Below are 23,647 nucleotides of genomic sequence, written 5' to 3' on the forward strand. Positions count from 1 at the left end.
GTGGGACTTGGTGTACAGTGAGATTCGGTTCTGGCTGGCCACGGAATGTTAGCTGCTACCCCAGCGCCAGCGGGCATCCCTGAGCTGCTCTTGACACAGTTGGCTGGTTGGCCAGCTGCAGTTTTCCAGCTCAGCCTCAGTTCTAACTAACCTCTGGTCAGACTCGAAACTCCAGCGGCTTCGTGGGTCCCTCGAGAGGAAGACAAAGGAGAAAGCAGGGATGTGTGTGGCGTGGCGGGCACGCCATTTATTTATTTATTTGCAAGACGTCCTATAATACAGGCTTGCCTTGCCGCAAACGCTTTGAGGTGACAGATGCCCATGCCCTTCTGAACCTACATCTTCCACGTCCCTGCGTGCTGAATAAACAAACTACCACCCCACGGTTATAAGATGCTGGGGCTGGACCTCAGGGCCTCATGCATACTAAAAATGCACTCGATCAACTGTCCGAGTTTCTTGCTTTTATTTAATTCCTACAGCATCAAGCCTTTTCTCTAATTCGGAACTTAAACGTTTCTACTTTTCGATTTCATTTTGCCAAAGAAAAATTTTACACAACCCCAGGTATGTAAATATCACATCGGTATACATGACAGATTTTTACTGATAATCATAAACTTATTTAAAATTATTTTGCTATGTATATGTAGCTTTACTATTGTTAACTATGGAAACAAGGTCGCATAATAATGAGGTTGGCGTGCATGCCATTTTTTGTTTTGTTTTTCGAGACAGGGTTTCTCTGTGTAGCCTTGGCTGTCCTGGACTCGCTTTGTAGACCAGGCTGGCCTCTGACTCACAGGGATCTGAATAGCTCTGCCTCCTGAGTGCTGGAATTAAAGTTGTGCACCATCACACTCGGCTCTGAAACAGTTTTTAAAAGCAAGTATCCTAATACATTGTAAACCCCAAATATGCTGTTTTTAAGCTTACAACACTTATGTGCTGAGGAATGAATACAGGAAAATACTTTTTAAAGCCATCGTTTCTTTAAACCACTCTGATAAACTGAATGTGGTAGCTCACCATCACAGCACTCCACAAAAGCAGAGGCAGGAGCTGAAGTGTGCAGAGTGAGAGACTTCAGGGCACTTGGTTCTAAATGGGGTGTCTTCATCAAACCCCTCCCCTCTAGGCTCAGGGAGCTATGAGGAAGAGGAGGCAGAAGACTGGAAGAGCCGGTGGTGATGGATACTTCAAAGAAACAGTGTCTTCTGGGCCCAACAGGAAGTCATGGAGACTATGATAGCATGCGTAGGACCACAGAGATCCCAGCATGGAGGAAAGTTGAACACGAAGCTTCACCGCTAACCAAGAAGCTGTTTGCAAACAATACCAGCTGGTAATTGGAAAGTCACATTTCTCCAGTGAAGACTAGGTAGATTAACCACACCCCAGGGCAGGCCCGGTGTTCAGAAGCAGTTGGCTAGCACAAAACAAATCCCATGTTTTGTTTTGAACTTTTTTGTTTGGTTATTTTGTTGGTCTTTTGCTTGTTTGATTTTGTTATGTTTTTATGGGTCTTTTTTTTTTTTTTTTTTTTTTGAGAAAGAGGAAAAACATAAGGTTGGATGTAGAGGGAGATGGATTTGGTAGGAGTTGGGGAGGGGAAAGAACTATCAAAGTAGATTGTATTAAAGAGAAGTTACCAAGCAGTCAGAAAAAATGGTCTACCAGCTTGTTACTACATGGTGGAGAAGTGGCAGAGCCTTTAGGAAGAGGATTACAATGGAAGTGGATTGGGGACCCCGCCCCACCCCTTTCCTGGTCGCCATGAGCCAAGCAGCCTTTTCTTCCCCATTCCTTCCCATGGTGGTGTGCTTCACTACAGGCCGAAGCATGGAGCCTGTTCAAATCATACTGAAAAGCCTGGAGCTGTGAGTCCAAATAAGCCTTCCTACTTCTAAACACCTCAAATCTTTCTTAACTCGTGATTATCACAGATTACAGTAACAGCTTAAAATGCCCACAAACCCACCTAAGCATGTAAACACATGCTTGAACCCATGTCAACATTTCAGGGTTAACAGCCTTTCACCCACAGAGACCTTGAGTTGGAGTAACATTTCAACCACTTAGAATTGGAAAAGATCTACCAAATCAATCATGTTACTTAACTCAGTTGGAAACCAGCCAGCTGGGCAGACATTGCCTGTGTGAATGCTATCTGAAGAGCTTAATACTAAGCCTTTCTTCCTCCCCTGACAAACAGCAGGGTCAAGGAAAGGTAGCTGATTTTCTGAGTGGGGAGGTACTAGGTGGCAAGTTTAGGCACAATATGAGAATGCTGAAGCTCTTATATCTGCAGATTAGTACCAACTGGGATAAAAGTATCTTGGCTGGTTGACTGCAGTGCCACAACCTTTGATTCCAGCTCTGGGGGAAGATGGTCAAGAGCTCCAGGCAGCCTAAGCTACATATGGATTTTGCCTCTCATCCTCCGCCCCCCCACCAAAGGGCTGCATTTGACTAACTATGTGTAATCCTTTGTCTGTCATGTGCACTGTAAATTTTTTTTTCAAGACAAGGTTCCTTGTGCAGCCATGGCTGTCCTGGACTCACTTTGTACTTTGTAAACTAGGCTGGCCTTGAACTCACATCAAGCCGCCTGCCTCTGCCTCCCGAATGTTGGGATTACAGGTGTGCACCACCACGCCAGGCTAGCTTTTCTTATTTGTGAATGAAATGACAAGTGTCACAGGGGATTAATGGAGCTGTGATTATTGTAGCAAAGTTTAGAAAGAATCCCAAGTGACCAGTCAACTAAACTGTGGCTGTTCAGGTAACAAAACTCCATGTAGCTGAAAAAGATCCAGGATTCCATCTTTGTTCCCAACTAGTTAGATCTTGAGGAGGATGTACTATTAAGAAAATTAAGGGGTTTTACAAGTTTGCATTCCCACCAGCAACCAGAAAATGCTCCACCACACAAGGACATATGCTCAACCATGTTCATAGCAGCCTTATTCATAATAGCCAGAACCTGGAAACAGCCTAAGTGTCCCTCAGTTGAAGAATGGATAAAGAAACTGTAGTACGTTTACACTATGGAACACTACTCAGCTATTAAAAACAAGGAATTCCCTAAATTTGTGGACAAATGGATGGGACTAGAAATGATCATATTGAGTGAGTTAAGCCAGAAGCAGAAAGACTCACATGGTATATACTTGCTTATACTTGGGCACTAGCCCAAAAGACACATCCCACAAAAGTCTTCACTTACCAGGAGATTGGGATAGATGTGAGGACATCCTACTGAGACTTTAGGTAAGAGAAATATAGGAGATGGGGAAATAGAAGGACACAGAGGGTCCTAGAAACCTACAAGAAAACATTGTGATGGGTAGATTGGGGCCCAGGGGGTTGCTCAAACTATTGCACTAACCAAGGACAATATAGTAGTAAACATTGAACCCCTACTCTGATCTACCCAATAGACAGGGGATTTCTCCACAGTTATGTGGAGAGTGGGGACTGACTTTGACATGAGCTCTGGTGCTCCATATTTGACCACTTCCCTTTGGTGGGGAGGCCTAGTGGCACTCAAAGAATACGCAGGCTACCAAGATGAGACTTGATAACCTATGACCATATAGTCGGGGAGGAGGTCCCCTCAGTCATAGACCTAGGGGAGGGGAATAGGGTAAAAGCGGGAGAGAGGGAGGAATGGGAGGATACAAGTGATGGGATAGCAATTAAGTTGTAATCTGAATAAATAAAATTTTAAAGAAAAAAGAAAATTAAGGGAAAAAATTAAAAGCTGTTAGATTTTGTGTACTTTACAATGTACATAGACAATTATAATTTTTGCAACAAATGATAAGTTACATTGTTAGGAGTTACTGTAGGAAATGAGCAGGAATTACTTGCTATAAAGTTTCCAGGTTGCTCATGGGTAGAGAACTGCTTGGGAATTATAGTCACCTGTTTCCTGTAAGTCATAATGAGTAGAGAAATCTAGTCCTATGAAATCGTGAGTGACAGTAACAACCATTCCCATTAATTTCCAACCTTATTATTTTTTTTTATGCAAGCTGTTCTCAGGCTGAGGGGCTATTTGTCTCTTTTCTCCATTTTCATTTGGTGCCTGGTTTGGTCAATCTTAGTTATAGCCGTAGTTCTATAGGTAAATGACCCAAAGTGGGGCAGCCCCTGGGACCTTAGAACAGGAAGCGAGAGGTGGGATGGTTGAACACCTAATAATCCTAGCAGGAGAACAATAAATTCAAAGCCCAGCCTGGTGACATAATACAGCCGCCTAGTTGCAAACACTAAAGAACTCCAGGGCTTAGAAACTGAGGACTAAACTGGAGGAGGTCAGTGAACAGCCTGCAGCTAGCTGCCTTGGGGAGTTGCACTTGTGGCTTGTGACATCTTGTTGGTTTAGGAAGTAGAGAGCTCTAGACTGGAGGCAGGGTTCGGCTACACAGTGAAAGGCTCGCGGCCCTGAAGAGTCTACCTCTCCCGGCCACGCCTCAAATTCCAACGGTCCCATCATTTAGCCCAGCACGAACGTGTGACCGACCAAGTGTTCAAGCATGAGCTCGGCCTCTGATCGCCATAGTCACTAGAGATATATTTTTAATTGTAAACAAGTTCCTCCCCCCCCCCAAAAAAACCCCATAAATTTAATTCCATCTGATCTCATTTTAAAACCTTTCAGAGGTCCCAAATGTTGGTGCTTTTTCATCTTTGCAGGAACATACTATTCCTTGACTTGTGCTGGTTTTCTCTAGGAGAATCTCAGCTGCTTTCTCCAAATGTACATATCGAGGTTTGGAAACTGCTACCCCCCTAATGCAGCACCTTGACATGGTGAGTGCTTGGACTAAAGGTTGGAAAGCCTTAAAACAACCTCACAAGCACTGTCTCCCTGCCTGCCTGCCTGCCTGCCTGCCTCTTGCCTTTCTCTCCTGAAACCATCACAGAAACCATAACTTCTCCTCTCAGGGTGGGGCATAAAAAGTACAAATCATATTTTCCCCAAAGCAAGGTATACAATCTAGGAAGGTCATTTTCGCTTCTGAGGACCCTCATTCCAGAGAGGTCCCCCCCCCCCCCCCCCACACACACACGAGAGGAAGACATACTACCCAGAAGAGGCAGGAAGCCACCACCATGTGCCTGATCACGTTTCTACGTGGCTGTCCATTCAGAGGCACATTTAATGGTGAAGTGGGTGTTTGGGTTTTCATGTTTGAGTGTGAGTCTGTAATGTGTGTGAAGGTCAGAGGACAATCTGTCACACTGGTCCCTTCCTCTCAGGGGCTCCAGCGAAGCGCTGAACTGCTTGTCGGGCAGGAGTGCCAAGTGCCTGCCTCCTTTACCCTTCCCCAAATTTGTATTTCATGAAATGGCCTATAAATTGCTGGGTTTTTGTTTTTTTTAAAGACAGGCTTTCACTATGTAGCCTTGATTAGCTTGTAACTTGCTACATAGGTCCGGCTGGCTTTGGACTCTGCTGGCTATGAACTCACAGAGTTCCATCTACCTGCTTCTGCTTCCAGAATACTGGAATTAAAGACGTACAATACCATACCTAGGATAAACGTTTATTATGTTTTCAAAAGGGAGAACTTCAGAGTAGTAAAGTTCATCCAAGCTACTAATGTGTATTTATTGTTTATTCTCCCTTTAAATGTGTGTGTGTTTTAATGAAAACAAAACACATAAATATTAAAGAACAGCGGGATGGGGTACAAGTTAGCATGCTCAAGGTCTTGGGTGCACTGTCCAACAGCACAAAAACAAAAAGACATAACAAAGGAAATAAAAAATGACGAGGAAAAATGCAGGGTCCTGTTAGGGGAAGGACTGTGGCAGTTGACCACTTTTAAGTAGCATGTATTTGCCTGGTAACATAACTTATACATTTTAAATAAACCTTTATTTGTACTAACTTCAGAAAATTATTGTATAAATTCTTACACAGCAAACAGTGGAAGATACAACTGATAATAATTTCATTCTAATTTTGTGGGATGTTTTGAGATGTGGGTCTTCCTATGTAGCCCAAGCTGGTCTCCTGCCTTGGTACTCTGATTAAAGCTGTGCACAGTGCTGTTTATCAACTGTATTTTTTTTTCCTGAGAAAAAATTTAAAATTCAATGTTTTCTTTTTATTCTGCCCTACTTTTTCCATTGTACGTGGTACTGGGATACATAAGGATATTTTCATAAGTATACTTTGACTCTATTCCCATCCTACCCCTTTATTCTTTATAGTCACATGTCCTACTGTTGTCCTCTTTGTTCTCTGGTTTTGCTTCTACTTTCATGTCATATACACTAACAGCTTTTATGTGCTTATTTAAAATTTAGAAACAAGTGAGAGAAAAACATATTTGGTTTTTTAAGACTAACTTAAGTCACTTAATAATTATCTCCAGTTACATCCATTTTCCTGCAAATGATGTAACTTTGTTCTTGATGGATGAAAAAGCTTCACTGTGTAGATAGCACATGCTGTTCTTTCTCCACTTCTCAGGTATGGGACACACAGGGTGGTTCCGCAATAAAGCTTAATGTGGAGGTATTTGTGTGGTATGCTGCCCTGGAATCCTTCAGGTAAATACCGAGGATCTCTTAGTTACTTTTCTATTGCTGGGAAGAGACACCATAACCAAAGTAACACATAAGACAAAGTATTTGAGGGCTTGTTTACAGTTTCAGAAGTTGAGTAGACTTCATGACCAAGGGTCTATTCAAGCTGAGGCTGGCAAGGATCATCTTCATAGCTCACCACCCCAGAGCCTCTAGCACCCCTGTGTTTATCCTTAGGGCAGACATGCTTTGGAACCAAGTTATCATGTCTGCTTAGGAGAGATAGGAGGCATGAGCCCGGCTGTGCTGCTGTGCGGCCCAACTTGAGGGGGTGCCCTGAGCAAGGCAGCAGTTGTCTCACCGCACTGACATAGACACACATTGGTGTGTACTCGGCTGTGTCAGCTCCTCACACTAAGCAGTCAGCAGTGCTCATGGCTCCCCCTATGGCGTCAGGTTGCCATCCCTTCCCCAGTGGTGACTGTGTCTGGCCTGGATCCCTTCCTGCTGATCGCCATTGCTTGGGGAGTGTAGAAGGAGATGCTTCAGGACAACAAATAGGTGCTGTGATCCGTCCCATTGCGCCAGCAAACGTCGCTGCTCCTTTCAACTTTAGAAGACAAAGAGATGTAATTCTTATTTCTTTCTTAAAAGCAAAGGACTACTACATTGATTCAGAAACAGTACTCTGGAACCAAATCTGACAGAGGTAAACCTGGGGAGCTAAGCAGCAGACTGAAGGACTTTCTCTAAGCTCTGTTGGCTCACTTATTAGACTGTTGTCAAAACTAATGTGCAGCATCGATAAGCACATGATGTTGACTGGAGATCACGAGGTATTAAGACTTCAGAGGTAAGGACCAACTATAAAAGAATAAGGCTGAGCATCCCTTCTCCCAGCCTGAGGTCCAGCTTGTTTGGGGGTAAAGCCAGGCCTGCCTGCAAAGAGAATTACGAGTGGCTGGGCCACATTCCACCATGCTGGATTTAACCGATGAAGCTGGGCACGACTGATGCCATTTTTCACTATGTAACTTTCGTGACCTGTTCTAGAAGGGAGGAGGCAGGTGTGACATCGTGTGTATGCACAAACTGTCTTGATCTCGCCAGAACTTGAAATTCTGAGTAATTCCTCAATTCCCTATGGAATTTTGGGGTTTTAAGTAAAGATAAAGTAGTAAAAACTGTAGGCATAAAAGGAGATAAACTGTTACGGGAAAGAGAAAGGAGAACTTGGTCAGGACCGGAGAGCCAATGGAGAACTGTGTTTACTAAGGGCTACAATAAGGATTTAAAGTCCTCTGTGGAATGCAGCTTATTCATTGTCTACAATGTAGAATCAAAGCTAACTTTGACACTCTTACGACTAGATCTGGGAACCTAACTGCTGCTGACTCAAGTCTGTTCTATTTGGATTTATGGACCCTGACTACAAGTAATCGTCCATGGCATTTTGTGCAACTTGCACTGTGAAGTCTACTACTCCTCAACAAACAGTGGGGTGCCTTCCACAAATGGGGCTCAAGGAGTCCCTAAGGATCAGCACACAGCTGTGGTCCAGCAGAGGTACATCTCAGACTTGCAACTAAACTTGGTACATGCAGGAGGCTTCCATGTGTACTGGCTTTGGCAACATGTAAGCTGTAGGACTGCAGCCTTCCTTGCTTTTAACTACTGGGTTCTCTTGGCAACGATAGAAATTTCACTGGTTTACTCTCTGGTCATGTTAAGTGAAAATCTGCATTATCACAAAAAGACTGGCTGGGCGTGGTGGCTCACCCCTTTAGTCCCAGCTGTAGAGAGGTAGAGGCAGGTGGATCTTTCAGTTCAACAGTCTGGTCTACATAGTGAGTGCCAGGACAGCTAGAACTACCTGTCTCAAATAGGTAACAAAATATTAAGAAAGAAGAAGGAAGAGACTGAAACAGAGGCTGCTTTCCATCAGTCTGAAGATCCTGCCTCCCGCACTGTGTTCTTTCCAGCGTCCTTGTGAAGCTGTTCACATATCCCAGCGTAGGGCAGTTAATGATGATGCTCTGTTCAGAGGCTGGATCAGGGACAGCCAGGTGGCCTGGAGGCTTGCTGGGCAAAGCTGCCCAAGACACAGAAGAATCTACTTCATTAGACACCAAGCTAAGAACCCTCCAAAGCCTCCTACCACAGCCTGACATTTAATAGTGGCTTGGTTAGCTGTGACTTTCTTCAGTTTTGCATGAAAGAAATTTGTTATTAATATTTGAGGTTCCAAAACAACAGGTCACACATTACTGACGTATAGAAGCAGACCACAACTGTCTGCTTTACCCTGCTTCTGATCTTCCACTAGGAAGGCTAAAGGATTTCTCCTGTTACCATCAACCCAATCTTCCAATCCATCTCCCCTCCCCATCATGGGCAGGGCACAGAAGCCTCTTCATGACCTTTCCTGAGCTCAGTGAATAACAGAAAAAGAGAAGGCACACACCAGACAGTTGATTTATTTGTGGGGTAAACAGAGCATGGGCCCCATCTGTCGGTGCTTATTAAGGCAGGAAGTTAGAAGAAGGGTGTGGTGATGAAGGAACTGCTGCACTGGCTCCTTCGCCATGGCAAGCAGTCCACTCAGTAGTCCTACTATATGGAGCACGGCTTTATTATTCTTAGGCACAAAAGGAGATGGAGTTTCTGACAGTCTCTGATTCCACGTCCTCAGGCTTGACTTATATTAACTGAACTGCTCCAGAAGCAACAAGAGGTGCAATGGTTTTATATCGGATCAAGTGCTGTGAGCCCTCCTCCAAGTCAATAACATAGTCTCTGAAAGAGGAGGAGAAGGTTTATGTGTGGAGTTTAGCTGACTCTCCGTGGGGAAGACACACATGCTACTCACCTCTGCTCATCCGCTTCCGGTTCTACTAAGATGTTTTCCTGACGTTCTTTCACTCTCAGGAACACATATGAATCTAGGTCTGGTCTGGGAACTGCCAGGAAAACAAAAAAGTCATCATAAAACACCTGACATGTTCAACCTGACAAGCCACTAGGGTTAACGCTCGAGACTTCTGCTGTCAGGGGAGATGTGAGGGCAGTCTGGTTCTTCATAGAAACCACTCAGTCAACAGATGACACAGACTTTTACAATGAGTGGAGGACACTCCTGTGCAGCAGTTTCCTGTTTTGGAAGGGGTCCATTCCAAGAACCCCAGTGAACAGTACTGAATCTCATATACATACCTAAAAGATTAATAGCATTAGCCATGATAGAGCAACTATACTGTAACAAAGTCTGTGTGGTTTCTGTCACTGTCCGCTACCTGCCCTTTTGCTCAGGTTGAGGAGGATACAATGCTTGTATGATGAAGAAGGTAAGCTACTTACACATTGTGAAATACTTTGGCCACCACTTTAACACAAGTACTGAGTTATCTGATAAGTGAGCTTTCATAATACTGGTCGGAACAGTGCAGGATTAAGAAGTATTTTTAGGTACTGATTTCATGTACATGAGTGTTTGCCTGCAGGCCTGCATGCAGTGCCCACAGAGACTGTAAGAGGATGTTAGCTCCCTTGCAGTTAAAAGGTAATTCTGAACACCATGTAAGTGCTGGGAACTGAACCCAGGTCTTCTACAAGAGTAGAAAGTGCTCTTAACCAGCGGGCCATTTCTCTGTTCCTAACAGTGCAAGACTTAAAACTTTCATGTTACTTCTAGAACTGTCCAGTTTGTATTTTAGAACATGAATGACCACTGGTAACAAATCTTGAAGAACGAAGCCACAGATGAGTGGGAACCACTGCACGTTATGGAAGACACGAACAAGCAAACACGTCTTTCCAGACGAGGAGGAAGGTGAGCCGTTGGTGAAGCCTCACATTGGGGGTGTATACAGTCAGTGACGTGGAAGGAAGCCACAGATGGAGCTTTAAAGAGGAGGAAGAGGTTGGGATGCCACACTAAGGCTGACGTGGAAACGTGCATGAAGATCTAGGACCTACATGAAGGAAGGCTTGGGTTACATGGCAGCAGGGCTGACTATTAGACAAAAAAATACAATCTTCTCCTTAATAGTCTCTCACTGATTAAGGCTGAGAAAGGCTGCCACCCGTCCACTCCCACTGCCCGGCATCTGCCAGTATGTGTCACAAGCTGGGCTGGGCTTCAGTGGCTCCTCTGTTCCTGGAGTTCTCACGGCAGACTCAGAAAAATTGTTGATTTAGAATTCTACACAGTGCTATGGGTCTGGTTTGCCCAAGTCTCATAGGCTAAAGTGTATTCCTTTAAAATTCATATATGCATGCTGTGACTTCTGGTATTTGGAATGAGACTATGAAGGAAGGCACTTAAGTTTAAATAAGGCCATTGGGGTGCGCCCTGAGTCAGTCTGACCAGTGCTCTCATAAGAGGACATGAAGACACAGAAGGGTATATAGAAATGACTTTAAAAGGAGGCCTGAATGCCTGTTTCTTCCCTTTGGCAATGCTGAACACACAGAAGGAACCATGAAGTTCTTTATGAGACACCAAGTTTGGTGCCTTCATCTTGGATTTCCAGCTTCCAAAACTGTGAGCTGTTCAAATATACTAGGACAGTGATCCATACCACAGGACTCCAGGCGCAGCACCCATGCACGCTAGGGCAAGAGATGAATTCTCAGGCACTGCTGCTCGTGTGGCCTGGGAACACTGAGCTCAGCACACGAGGTAGGATCTGGTCTCCTAGAGAAAGGTTTGAGTTGGCCTGGCATTTTGTCTCATTACACTTAATGCAGAAGCCGGTGAAGCTGAGGGATGCGGGTCTCACTGACGACCCACAAACCTCAGCTGGTTCATCTTCACAACAGAGCCGAAAAGCCTTTCTAGAGGCAGAAAACTGTATCCTAGCCTCCTCTATAGCCACCACATTCTGAACCCTATGAAATCTGTGAGGCCTGCTTCCCTGGAGCTCAGAAAGGCCCAGGATCCTCTGGTGTGGGGCTGAATAAGTGAAGGGGTCTATATGGACGAATAGCCATGAGTCCAGGCCAACTTTGAGGATATAAGACTAATGCTCAAACAGTAATCTTTACATCTATCTTTGATTACTTTTGTTTTTAACCAGAACCTTCCCTCTTTTCTTCTAGCATCTCGTAGCTCAGTGCATACCTATTTTTCCATACTGACGATGTCTTGGATGTACATTATGGTCCTGATCTTGATCTGGAAAAGGTGGCTCTGCTTACCTGCCTTCAAGAGGTCCACTTTCTGCAGGTTGGGAGGCATGTGCTTTAAGGCAACGTTTTTAAAATGGGTCTCTGTGTGATCCATATACCTGGAACAAAGAATTCAAATGGCTGTGGTGTGCACAGCAGGAGCTACCAAGGTTATCGGGGTGACAACCGCGGATGTACCCCATGCCTGAAGTCAAGCACAGAAGCAGCTCCCCATTTCTCGTTTACTTACTCTTTGGCAAAGACAAACTCCTCTGGAGAAAGACTGGAAGGCTCCTCCTCTGGGCGCGTTTTCTCCTTTTCTAGGATGTGAGGGAAAAATTTCTCTATCTGTGAAGAGAAATAAGTCATGAGAGTTTATCACTCAGGGTTCACAGGCTGCTATTCCTCCTCTTTTGGCAGTGCTGCGGACTGCCTTGCACTTACTAAGCCCAGTGCTCTGCCACCGAGCTACCCAAGACCCAGTTTTACTTTGTGTATGTGTCTGTACATGTGGGTGTGTGGGAGGTGGGGTACAATTACGTATGTGTATACATGTGTAAGCCAGAAGACAATCTTGGTTCATTCCTCAGGGATCATTGATGCCATTTTTTGAGACACAGTTTTTTACTGGCCAGCAGCTTGCTGCATGAGGTTGATGCTACTTTTAAAGCTGACAAGAAATGGCTACAGAAATTGCTCAGTGGTTAAGAGCATTCTCTGCTCCTGCAAAGGACCAGGGTTCAATACCCAGCACTGACATGACAGCTCACAACCATCTGTATCTTCAGTTCCAGGGGATGTAATTCCACCCTCTGAGCTCCATGGGCTCCAGACATGACTTATATGCAAGCGAAACACCTCATGTGTAAAATTACCAGCAGCAGCAACAATCAAATTGACAAGCTATGAGTGTGGCTCAGTGGCTGAGTGCACATCCAGCATATGCAAGGCCCAGCTCCCCAAGCACTAGGGGGTTAAAAAAAATAACCACACAAGCAGCAAGATTCCAAGAATTCAATAAAAGACATGTCCCAGCCCCTGAAAGACAGTGCAAAGAGGAAAGCTTCTAGTAAATAACTTCTGAAAACACAAATGTATCTGATGCTAAGGAAAAAAGGGGCTATATTTAACATTTAATGTAGAGGGTACCTTGCTAAGCGCTGAGACCTATACAAAAGCTGAAAAAAATGTATATAGAACACACAAATACAAAAATGATATTTGATAGAATATTACCAGAAATTATCTATCTATCTATCTATCTATCTATCTATCTATCTGGGAAAACAGTAATAAGACCTAAAGAAGCTCAACATCAACAACAAAGGCAAAACAAACATAAGCAAACTAAAAAAGCTAAATGCTACAAAAAAGAAGAAGAAGAAGAAGAAGAAGAAGAAGAAGAAGAAGAAGAAGAAGAAGACGAAGAAGAAGAAGAAGAAGAAGAAGAAGAAGAAGAAGAAGAAGAAGAAGAAGAAGAAGAAGAAGAAGAAGAAGAAGAAGAAGAAGAAGGTGGTACTCAGAAGGCTGGGCGGATCGGCCTGCAGTGTGAAGTGCTGATACTCCTGTTACAGGAAATGGTCTTTGGAAGTAAGAAACTGACAATGGCCTGGGGCTGGGGGGAGAAGGCAGCACAGCTCACTGACTGCCCTTTAAAACTGGACATGTATTTTGTATGTTTTTTTCTCGTATACTATGCTGTAGAGTTACTTAACAGTCAGGCTTGGTGTTGAATGCCTGCTATCCTAGCACTCAGGTGAAATCAGGAAGAGCTCAAGTCTGAGGCACGGTGGATACACAGAGACCTTGTCTTAGTAAAAGAAAGGCCTGCTATCTCCCTGCTTCCTGTGTAGACAAAGCTGGTGGGATTATGCACGCATGAATAATGATAATGTTTATAGGGATGGAAACAGCTCAGTGGCAGGTCACCTGGCAGATGTGAGGTCCTAAATTCAGTTCCCAGCCCTGGGTCAGGAGCTGGCTCAGTAGGTAAAGGCACTTGCCATGTAACCTAAGGACCTGAATCACATGGTGGAAGCAGAGAACTTATTCCCACAAGTTCTCCTCTAACCTCAACATGCACTAATAAACATAAACAAAACAAAACAAAAACCTGCTGAGCCGGCATGGTCACTTAGGCCTGTAATCTCAGCGTTTCAGAGGCTTAGGCAGAAGGATCTTGAGTTTAAGTCAGCCTGGATTACAGTGAACACTTGGCTCAAACAAAAACAGAGGCTGGCAGAGCGCCTCTGAGAACACACAATGGTAGTGTTTGCTCCTAATCCCAACACTTGGAAAGTGGAGACAGGAAGATCTTTCTGCGCTTTCTACATCCATTCTGAAGTTGTCAGCTACACTCAAATGGTCCTGAATGGTTTTCCTATCGGTTTAAAATCCAGAGTAATGGATGTGATTGTCCTACTCCACTGGAGTTTGGCCACTTCTATGGAACAGGACAGTCATACAGTCAGAGCTACACAGTGAGACGCTGTCTTGAAGAAACAAAGTAAATAAGTTTCAGTTTCAGCTTTGTAAGTCAGGTTGCCACAGCATTACAGCATATAGAACAGCAAGTTATCATGGTCCATTTGACAGATGCTAATTGGAACCGGCTCTCACTAGCCAGGCAACTCTCTCCCAAAGGGCTGCCTTCAGCACTGACCCATGCTAACTCCAGAAGGCACCACTATCAAAGAGATCAGACTTAAAATATGTTAAATTTTCCAGGGCTTATCCAGCCACACTTCCCAGCATGCACTCTCCTCACTCCCTGGCTAAAGTGATGTCGGGCTCAGGATCTTCAGGCCCTCAGCTTCTCCCCATGCCATCCACTACTTCAAACTCTACTGTATCAATGCCTATCAAACCTTCATGAGTCGACACCGCAAGTAGCTGCTCAGGACATAGCGGATCCTCTCCATCTCCATCCGATGGATGCTGACCTTCAGATCCCCCTTTTTGGCTCTTCTGAGATTTTCTTCCTATTTATTATAAGAGAAACTTAAATCATGATGTTCAAACACTAAATATGATTAGGATTAGCAAAGTCAAGGACTCAAAGACTATGGAGTTCTAAGAGAACAAGGAACACTCTATGTATATAATTCAAAACTATCCATTTTAAAGATGACTATTTGAATAGACTCTGAATATGGTCAGCTGCAAGGGTCCAGGATTCCAATCCAATTGTAAAGGAGATAATCTAGCACACAGCAGAAGTTTCTAAGGGTCTATAAACCAGTGCCAAAACACTAGTTTGGAAATGGGGATATAGCGCTATGGGTAAAGTGCTGCAGGGATGAGAACCTGAGCTTCTATTCCTAGATCTTATGGAAGGCCAGGAGTGGTAGTATGTGCCTGTAATCCCAGCACTCAGGCAGCACAAAGGGAGGCAGAGATGGAAAATTCTGGATGCTCCAGAGACAGGTAGGCTGCCATGCCCAGCAGTGAGCAATTAACAGACCCTATGGAAGAGGTGGAAGAGGAGTGCCGGCAGCCAGGGTTGTATTAGGACCTCCACACCCATGCACACATATGCCTGAGAATCATACACAAAGCTAAAACACACCAACCGTCCACCCACTGTGAGGCTCTGTGAGACACAGATGTTGTAAAGTTGCCCTGAAGGTGGTAGTAGCCTAAGCCCAGATCATTCTAAGCCAAAGACCACAAACTTAAACGTCAACAAGGGTCAGGCAGGTTAAGGATGTAAGGCAGGAGGGTTGTCGGGGATTGTACGAAATAGCACAGTGCTTGGACTGGATAATACGTAGCTGCTCTGGCCAAACCCTCTCAGGTGCAGATGTAGAGTTGGGGACAGATCTTACACTGCTCCCAGGAAGCTGGCATGCTGGTGTTCATAGGAACTCTTGGGCTGGAGAGGGCTCGGTGGTTAAGAGCGCTTGCTGCTTTTGCAGAGGACCCAGGTTTGGTGCCTAGCACCCACATAGTGGCTAATTACCACCTGTAACCTCAGGTTCAGGGAATTTGATGCCCTCTTCTGGGTTTTGAGGGCACCAGGCAAGGCATGCATGTAGCACACAAATATACGTGCAGACAAAACATTCATACACACAAAATAAAAATTAACTCAAAAAATTTTATGGAAATTCTTGTAGTTATAAACACAGACGCAATGGCCACTTGGTTGTCACCTTGACCACATCTGGAATCAACTAAAACCCAAGCAGCGGGGCACACCTGCGAGGGATTTTCTTCATTAGATCACTTGAGGTGGGGAGACTGACCTTACATCTGGCCCGCACTGTCTATGGGCAGCCTACATAAGAGGACCAGGAAAAGGAAGCCCTAGCTTTCCGCCTGCTGGCCCTCACTCTCATAGCAATTTCATCTTTCCTGTTGCTCAGGCGCTCCTTCCCCAGTGACAGAACACACTTCTCCAGGATCCCAGCATACACTGAAGATCAGCTGCGGCATCTATCCTAGTGGACTGAGCCACTTACTATCAGGTTCTTGGCCTTTCTGTAGGGAGCTGGGTATTGTCGGACTAGCTAGATCACAGCCTGTAAGCCACTGTGATAAACACGGTTTCCATTCCTCCATTTCTGGTCCTGTAGAGAACCCTCACTAACACGGTAACTATTTTTTTTAAAGTGCTGGGCTGAGTGTAACAGAAAGACTTATATCAGACCACATTTCACTATGCTGGCCAAACGTTTTCTCTTCCTCTGCAGCCCAGAGACAATAACTCTTACCATGTGCTCTAGCTGTTCCATGACACACTCGACAATTTCAGACTTGCTTTCCAGTAGCTCAGGGGCAAACTTCTCATTCATCCATGCCTAAAAAGCAGCAAAGGAAAAATGAGTGATAACTCACAATGGAGCAAAACACACTAAAAACAGTTCCTAGGATGGTGAAGGTTACAGATGTCTCAGGCAAAGGCTATCAGCTGAAGACTAGGGGTTCTCCGAGACAACTCATGCCTCATGGTGATCTTCCCATATCTTCTTTTAGGAAAGGGGCTTTTACTCAACCGAACAAACAATTTAAGTCACTGCTTATTTCATTCATCATTATGGTAACTTCTAAGTGATGCCACACGATATCCTAGCCCTACCTGTCACCTAAGAGCATCAACTGGAAACACATTTCTACTTCCTGAGCAGCAGGGGCATCATCAATTTTCTTCCTTCTTTTCCTTCCTTTCTCCTTTTTTGAGACAAAGTCTCCCTGTGTAGTCCTGGTTGGCCTGGAACTGGCTCTGCAGAGCATACTGGCCTCAATCCCATTGCCCAGTTCTCTACCAATGAGCTATACTCCCAGCCTCCAGTCAGAATGTTATATCTGTGTGCTGGCTGGTTCTGACTTGGCCCTATCTTCAGAATCACAAAAACACAGTATTCCATGTTGTGACCCTAATCTGGTGCCTCCAAATGGGACTGTCTTAAAGAGGGGAGGGGGCTTAAACAACCTCACGAGGATGGGACCCAATTCGATGTGACTTGTGTCCTTCTCAGGAAACAAAATTTTACCACAGACACAGTCAAGAGCGAAAAGCAAGTGAAGACCCTGGAGATAGCCACCAAAGGCCAAGGAGGGACGCCCAGAAGAAACTATCCAAGCAAGTGCACTGACCTCAGCCTCTTCAAACGAGAATACATGCCTTGGTAAGCCACTCAACCCGTGTCTGATTGTGTAGTCCCACCAAACAAATACAATCACGGAAATGAGAAACCACCCTGTAGGAAATACCTAATAAACCCAACCATATCCTTCTACTCTCTCTCAAACTCATGGCCTCTTTTAAAATGATTGTTACATATATACGCAAATAAATACATATAGACACAACCTGCTGAATTCACTTAGTGCTGCTTGTATATATGTTTTCAGGGCTGACTATTTGCTATTGGATAACCAGTTAGGGAATCTCATGCCAGGGAAAGAATGCAGTTGTTCATTGCCTGTAGCTCATTTAGGGGTGGGGCCTTGTGACCCCCCCCCACCCCCCCCACCCCCCCCCACCCCCGTGCCTGTTGGGAAGTCACCTGGTGCTGTCATTCACTGCTCAGATCTAGTTTAAGCAGCCATATTATTGAGCTTTCATGGGTGCAGCTCCCCTGTCATAGTTAGAAGACAGCGCTGCAGCAGACCTCCGGGGCCTCTGGCTCTTTCTGCTCCCTCCTCTTTGATGTCCCCTGAGCCTTAGTTGTAGGGGCTTTGTTGTAGATGTGTCCATTGGAGCTGGGCACCTATGGGCAGCTGCTCTCTAAACAGCATTCAGTAGTACATACCATGAACGCCCCAGGACTCATAGGGCAATGCGGTGTGTGCCTTTAATGCCAGCACACAGATGACAGAGGCAGGTGATCTCTGAGAGTTCAAGGCCAGCCAGTGATGCATAGTGAGTCCTCATCTCAAAACAAACAAACAAACAAACAAATCCCTAAGCATTTCCAGATCACCTAAACTACCAGCGTTTCATGAGAAGATATTATTTAAGGAGAGGGGGGAAAAAACTAGGTTATTAGAGCACACAAAATAATCATTGCTATTAGGACTAAACGGTAATCTGGTATTTTCTTGCCAAATTAGACATTTTCCAGTGGGGGAAAAACAGTTGGGAATCGTTTGCTTCCATCAAACACATCTTTATGTCCTGAAAATATCACCGTAGAGCCTTGCTTTGTGAAGCAGACTGCTAACTATGTCCAAAGTTGTCCTTTACTAGGCATCCCTGAAGACTGACAAGACAGACTCCTTCTAGGGAGTGCTCTGTCTCTGGCTTCCTATTTTTACGCAGATGTTATGAAAAGATGCTCTTTGGAAACGAACTTTCAGTTTCCTTATTTTCTGAGCCCTGGTATTGCACACCTGGAGTAAATTAAGGGCTAAGAACGGGAAATATGAGCTCTATTTGAGGGTGCTTACCTGCTCCAGCCTTTCAATGAGCTCTGCAGGAGTTAGGACCACCTCCTCGCTACCCTCATCAGAGTCCTGTCTTTGGAGATCCAGAACGTCTGTCATCGTTTCTGAACCAGGAACCTATCGAGAATAAACCAACACCCTGAAAAGTTTCCCCCATTTACTTGCAAGAAAAGGCTTTCAGGGGAAAGTTTACTGGGGCTAGAGGAGGCCCACTGGCCAAGCCTGGAGAACTCACGGGCTAATTTTTAGTGTTGCCCTCAAGGATTGGGTCAGTTGTCAGCTTCTCTCCGAATCCTTTCCACTGCACGGGGCTGGAACTGAGCACATACCATACTAAACTGCCAGTTCTCCTTTTCGTCTCCACTAACAGTTTTTTTGCCTTAGTGGCCCAGGTGCCCATTTCCGTTCATATGTGAAACATGCATCACGTTAAGTGCTTGGCACATCCAGTCCGCGGCTATAACTGACCTAAGACGCCTGGGCACCCCAAAGCTCATCTTACTTAAAAGCGGCTACACGGCGCCAGAGCTCGCGAGGAAAGACCCCTGCGGATCGGGGCTCACCGACCCCACCGACCCCATCGACCCACCAACCCCACCTCCAGCGGTGCAGTTCCCGCGCTCCTTTCCGAAACACAGCGGCGACCGGAAAACGTCAGCTCATCCGTCGGCCCCGCCCACCGGAGGGCGGGCACTCGCAGAGAGACACAGAGTGTACTTCCGGGAGGCGGTGGAAGAGGCTGGGATGACACCGGCACGAAGTCGCCACGTGGGGGCGCTCACCACACAGCGAGGAAACCAGGCAGTGCCGCCTTGCGGCGGACCAGAGCAGGAGCCTGCCTTCGTGGGCTAAAATCGGTCTTTGGGAGCTTTCTTCACCCAGCAACACTGTAGTCTGGGAGCCCATGAGTAACCGCAGATTCTCAGGTTCGACCAAGGCTACTGCATCAAACTCTCGGTGATTGTGATGCAGACGGTTTGCTTCCATTCAGCACACAGAAGGGAAGCGAGCCTACACATTTTAATACTGGGGGTATTATTATTCCCTTGTCCGGTGCCAGCGTTACTTTGAATTGTAGGTGCCTTTCTCTCTGATGAGCCGTGTTCAGTGTCACTTTGGGCTGCTCAAGATTTGTTTGTCTCTAGATTGGAGGACTGGAAAGTTTCCTATGTCATGTTGACCAACTGGGAAAAAACAGGAAGTTTAGATTGATATTGCCTATGTTATGACAAATTACAGGTCTGGGGAATAGAGCTTAGCTGGTACAGTATTCACCTGTGAAGTCCTGAGTTCAATGCCAGAATTTCCATCTGTCATGGCAGGCAGCACACATAGTCCCAGCACTCTACAGGAGATAACCGTAGATCCCTGGGGTTTGCGGGCCAGCCGACCTAGCCCGATCAGGAGCCCCGGTACCCTAGAGAACCCTAATATAAACAAACTCATGGGTCCCTCAGAACGAACTGTGGAAGAGTCATGCCTCTGTCGTCAGTACCTTAGGACGAGGGGTAAGCGTTATGTTACTTCACCCTCTGGGAAGGAATCTCAGCGTGTGTGTGTGTGTGTGTGTGTGTGTGTGTGTGTGTGTGTGTGTGTGTGCACGCGCGCGCGCATGTGCACTCGGTGTGCTATTGTATGTATGTGGTTGTGTGGCCATTTGCCACATAGGTATCTGGCTGTGTACATGCCAGAGGTCAACAATACTGGGTTGTCTCTACCCAATTGCTCTCCACCTTATTGTCTGAGATGGCTTTCTAATTGAACCCAGGATTACTTCAACTGGCCAAAGATCTTCATGGTTCCTCTTTTCTTCCTCAGTTCTTGCGTTACCGACATAGTCCTAGGCAGTGCTAGGGGTCCAAAAGCAAGTCCTCATGCTGTGCAGCAGCTCTCTCCAAGTCTGTTGACCTTTCAAAGAAGGTCTCACCTGTCACTCTGAGAAACTTAGAATGTTCCCTCCCTCCTTTAACACTTACTGTGGGTTGGTCCATTGCCAAGGCTGTTGTACAGTTCATAGATACATATGTTGAAATTGCATATAAGAGACTTCACTGTCCTTCCTTCACATTCTTTTGTGCAGGAACGTTCTCTGATCCTGTCTGGGTTGTTCTTGTCTGTCCTCTATCTAGGATTCTACCTTTTGAGTGTGCGTGTTCACAGAGGTGGGATGTGTGTGAGGACCATGTACCTACCATAGAGGCTAGAAGATGCTCTATCATTCTCTGCTTTAGTCCCATGAGATAGGGCCTCTCACTGAACTTGGGGCTAGGCTGGCATCCAGGAGGCCACAGGAAGCCTTTGGTTTCTGTGCCCCGCATGACTGGGGCCATAAGTGTGTGTAGCCAGATAGAAGTTTCTTCTGTGGGTGCTAGGGAACTGAACTCAGGCCATGACTGCATAGCAAGTGGTCTTACCCACTGGGCACCTTCAGTTTATTTTTATTTTTTTTTACAGATTTTTCTTATTTATTTTCATGTGTGTTTGCACATGAATGTGGGTGCCTATTGAGGCCAGAAGAGCGCACCGGATCCTGATGGAGCCAGAGTTACATGTGTTTGAGCTGTTCAACATGGGTGCCGACAACCAAACTCCAGGCCTCTGTAAAAGCAGCAAATGCTCTAAACCAATGAGCTATCCAGGCCCTATATCCAAAATTTTTTAAAGCCAAACTTCCTAATTAGTTTCAGACATGAAATCATACTGCAAGTTTTATATATGTATAAATTATGCATCTTGACATTAATACTTGGAAGACTAAATAACAGGATTACTAGAAAGTTGTGGACATTTAAACTTACAGTAGCTTAAAGACTTTTGGCATTATGCCTACATTTTTTTTTTTGTTAAACTAATATGCATGTATTGGGGGGGGTACAGCACAATCTTAGCATGTACTCTCAGTCCAGTCCCTAGCTGCTAAGTAAAACCAAAATCTTTCTATAGCTTATCACTGATGTAAAAAATATTTTCATTATTTATTTTTATTTGATACAGGATCTCACCATGTAAGCTTGGTTGACCTGGAGCTTACTGTGTAGAGCGGGTTGGCCTCAAACTTAGAGATCCACCCACCCTTGTCTCCTGATGGTTGCAGACATCTTAACATCCATCCCCTATTTTTTTTTTTTTAAAGGTAAAGAATGGGATGATCATACTCTGGGCCACGTATCATTATATTGATATTTTTACTGTCAAATTAGCATGGAGCGTATAAGGTAAATTCCATCTGTGGAGCATCCCAGAGTGATAGGAATTTATCTTCAGTTATGAAAATACCACTTTAGCTGACAGTACCGAAGCCAGCCATGGAGTTGTTATTATGCTTTTGGAAACATGAGCCAGAAGCCTTGGCTATCTGGTGTATCACAGTAGATCCTGTGAACTGCTGCCATTCTAGAAACGCTCAAGCATGAGCCTCTGACATGACCTATGGAGCCCCCAGGAAAGCTGAGATGACCCTGGGCTCCTTTCTGTGAGAAGGTCTTGGCTGCAGTGTTACATTTAGTGAGAACTCACCTTTACCCTCAACACTGGCCTGTTCTTCAGCTTCACTTACTTTAAGGCAGAAAGTTACTTTGCCACTTTTTTTTTTAATTTAAGATTTATTATGTAGGGCTGGAGAGATGGCTCAGAGGTTAAGAGCACCATCTGCTCTTCCAAAGGTCCTGAGTTCAATTCCCAGCAACGACATGGTGGCTTACAACCACTTGTAATGAGATCTAGTGCCTTCTTGTGGTGGGAAGGCACATGTGTGTGCAGAATACTGTATAAATAATAAATCTTTTTAAAATAATAAATAAAAGACTTATTATTTATATAGCATTCTGCCTGAACGTGTGCCTACCTGCCAGAAGAGGGCACCAGATCTCATTATAGATGATTGTGAGCCACCATGTGGTTGCTGGGAATTGAACTCAGAACCTCTGGAAGAGCAACCAGTGTTCTTAACCTCTGAGCCATCTCTCCAGTCCCCCTCTGTGTCTTTCACATTCCTAGGAGTAACGATCATTGTTTTTGTTTTGTTTTGTTTGTTTTTTGGAGACAGGGTTTCTATGTAGCCTTGACTCTCCTGGACTCATCTTGTAGACCAGGCTGGCCTTGAACTCACAGAGATAAGCCTGTCTCTTCTTCCCCAAGTGCTGGGATTATAGGCGTGAGCCACTGCACCCTGCAAGTGGTGATTATTGACATGGTAACTTACACAGACGTACAAAGGTTTGCTATAAAACCCTCCTTGTCTATGTTGTCCTGGAGGGCCTAGAACTCACTATGTAGACCAAGGTGGCCTTGAAGTCACAGAAATCTGCCTGCTTCTACTGGGATTAGCTACCATACCTGACATACCTACAAGTTGTTTTGTGGGAGAATGTTGTAGGTATTTTAGAACTTAAAGAAAAAATTACAACTATAGGGGCTAGAGCATAGCTCAGTAGCTGAGAGCTTGTCTGACACGTGAGGTTCAGGTGTGACCCTGCCTGCTGCCCCCATCTGGGCCCCCGCTCGATTAGTATTGCTTTTCAAATACAATTCTTCAAACATCCATAAAGGTAGAAGTAAAATACATAAAAGAGAATTGAGTTGCACGTGCCAGCCCCTCACTGGGGAGGGCTGCATCTCCTTTAGGGAAGCTCCTTGGCATTTGGTGAGTACCAGATGAGTAACTACCACGGCACTTTGCATATGGATTACACTCACTTCCTGACAATGAACTAGTCTGAAAATATGGGGTGAGAATGACCAAGCTAACAGCCAGAGCATCCATTTTTAGGTCTCCATCTTTGCCTTTTTTTTCTTTAAAAAACAAAACCAACTGTGACACCCTGGAAAGTGTCACTCTGTAGCAGAGCCCATCTTTTAAGTGCTGAGGTTACAGGTGTGCTCAACCACACCCAATCTCAAGAAATTCTTAAAAAACAAGGTGACTTATAAATCTGAAGTTTATTATTTCTCTGTGCTGGGGATGAACCCCTGGACCTCTCTATAAATCTACCAAAGTTTTAAAAAGTAATCACATAATCCAAGATATAGTAGTAATTCT

General features: G+C 45.0%; 1 protein-coding gene and 1 long non-coding RNA gene across 4 annotated transcripts; one reads left to right on the forward strand and one right to left on the reverse strand.

Annotated features, from left to right (window-relative positions):
- The first annotated feature begins 32 nt into the window (after nt 1-32).
- LOC311585153 lies at nt 33-4,614 on the forward strand. The gene is made up of 2 exons (XR_014775120.1): nt 33-567; nt 1,139-4,614. It is a non-coding gene; the product is annotated as an uncharacterized lncRNA (long non-coding RNA).
- A 4,394-nt stretch (nt 4,615-9,008) lies between these two features.
- On the reverse strand, nt 9,009-19,493 carry GINS4 (GINS complex subunit 4). Of its 3 annotated transcripts, XM_084760032.1 has the most exons (9): nt 19,208-19,493; nt 18,845-18,926; nt 18,613-18,726; nt 16,434-16,520; nt 14,586-14,699; nt 11,969-12,066; nt 11,749-11,837; nt 9,419-9,509; nt 9,009-9,345 (listed from the first exon to the last, which is right to left on the reverse strand). In XM_084760032.1, exons 3-9 carry the CDS (start codon nt 18,706-18,708, stop codon nt 9,249-9,251), a joined length of 672 nt encoding a protein of 223 aa, XP_084616158.1. In that variant the 5' UTR covers nt 18,709-18,726; nt 18,845-18,926; nt 19,208-19,493; the 3' UTR covers nt 9,009-9,248. The 3 variants fall into 3 exon arrangements, with proteins under 3 accessions (XP_084616158.1, XP_084616156.1, XP_084616157.1); XM_084760030.1 differs by lacking the exon at nt 18,845-18,926 and having other exon boundaries at nt 19,208-19,491; XM_084760031.1 differs by lacking the exon at nt 19,208-19,493 and having other exon boundaries at nt 18,845-19,170.
- Between the last annotated feature and the right edge of the window lie 4,154 nt (nt 19,494-23,647).

This window comes from Acomys minous, assembly GCF_964271855.1.
Source record: "Acomys minous genome assembly, chromosome: 15".
Lineage (NCBI taxonomy): Eukaryota > Metazoa > Chordata > Mammalia > Rodentia > Muridae > Acomys > Acomys minous.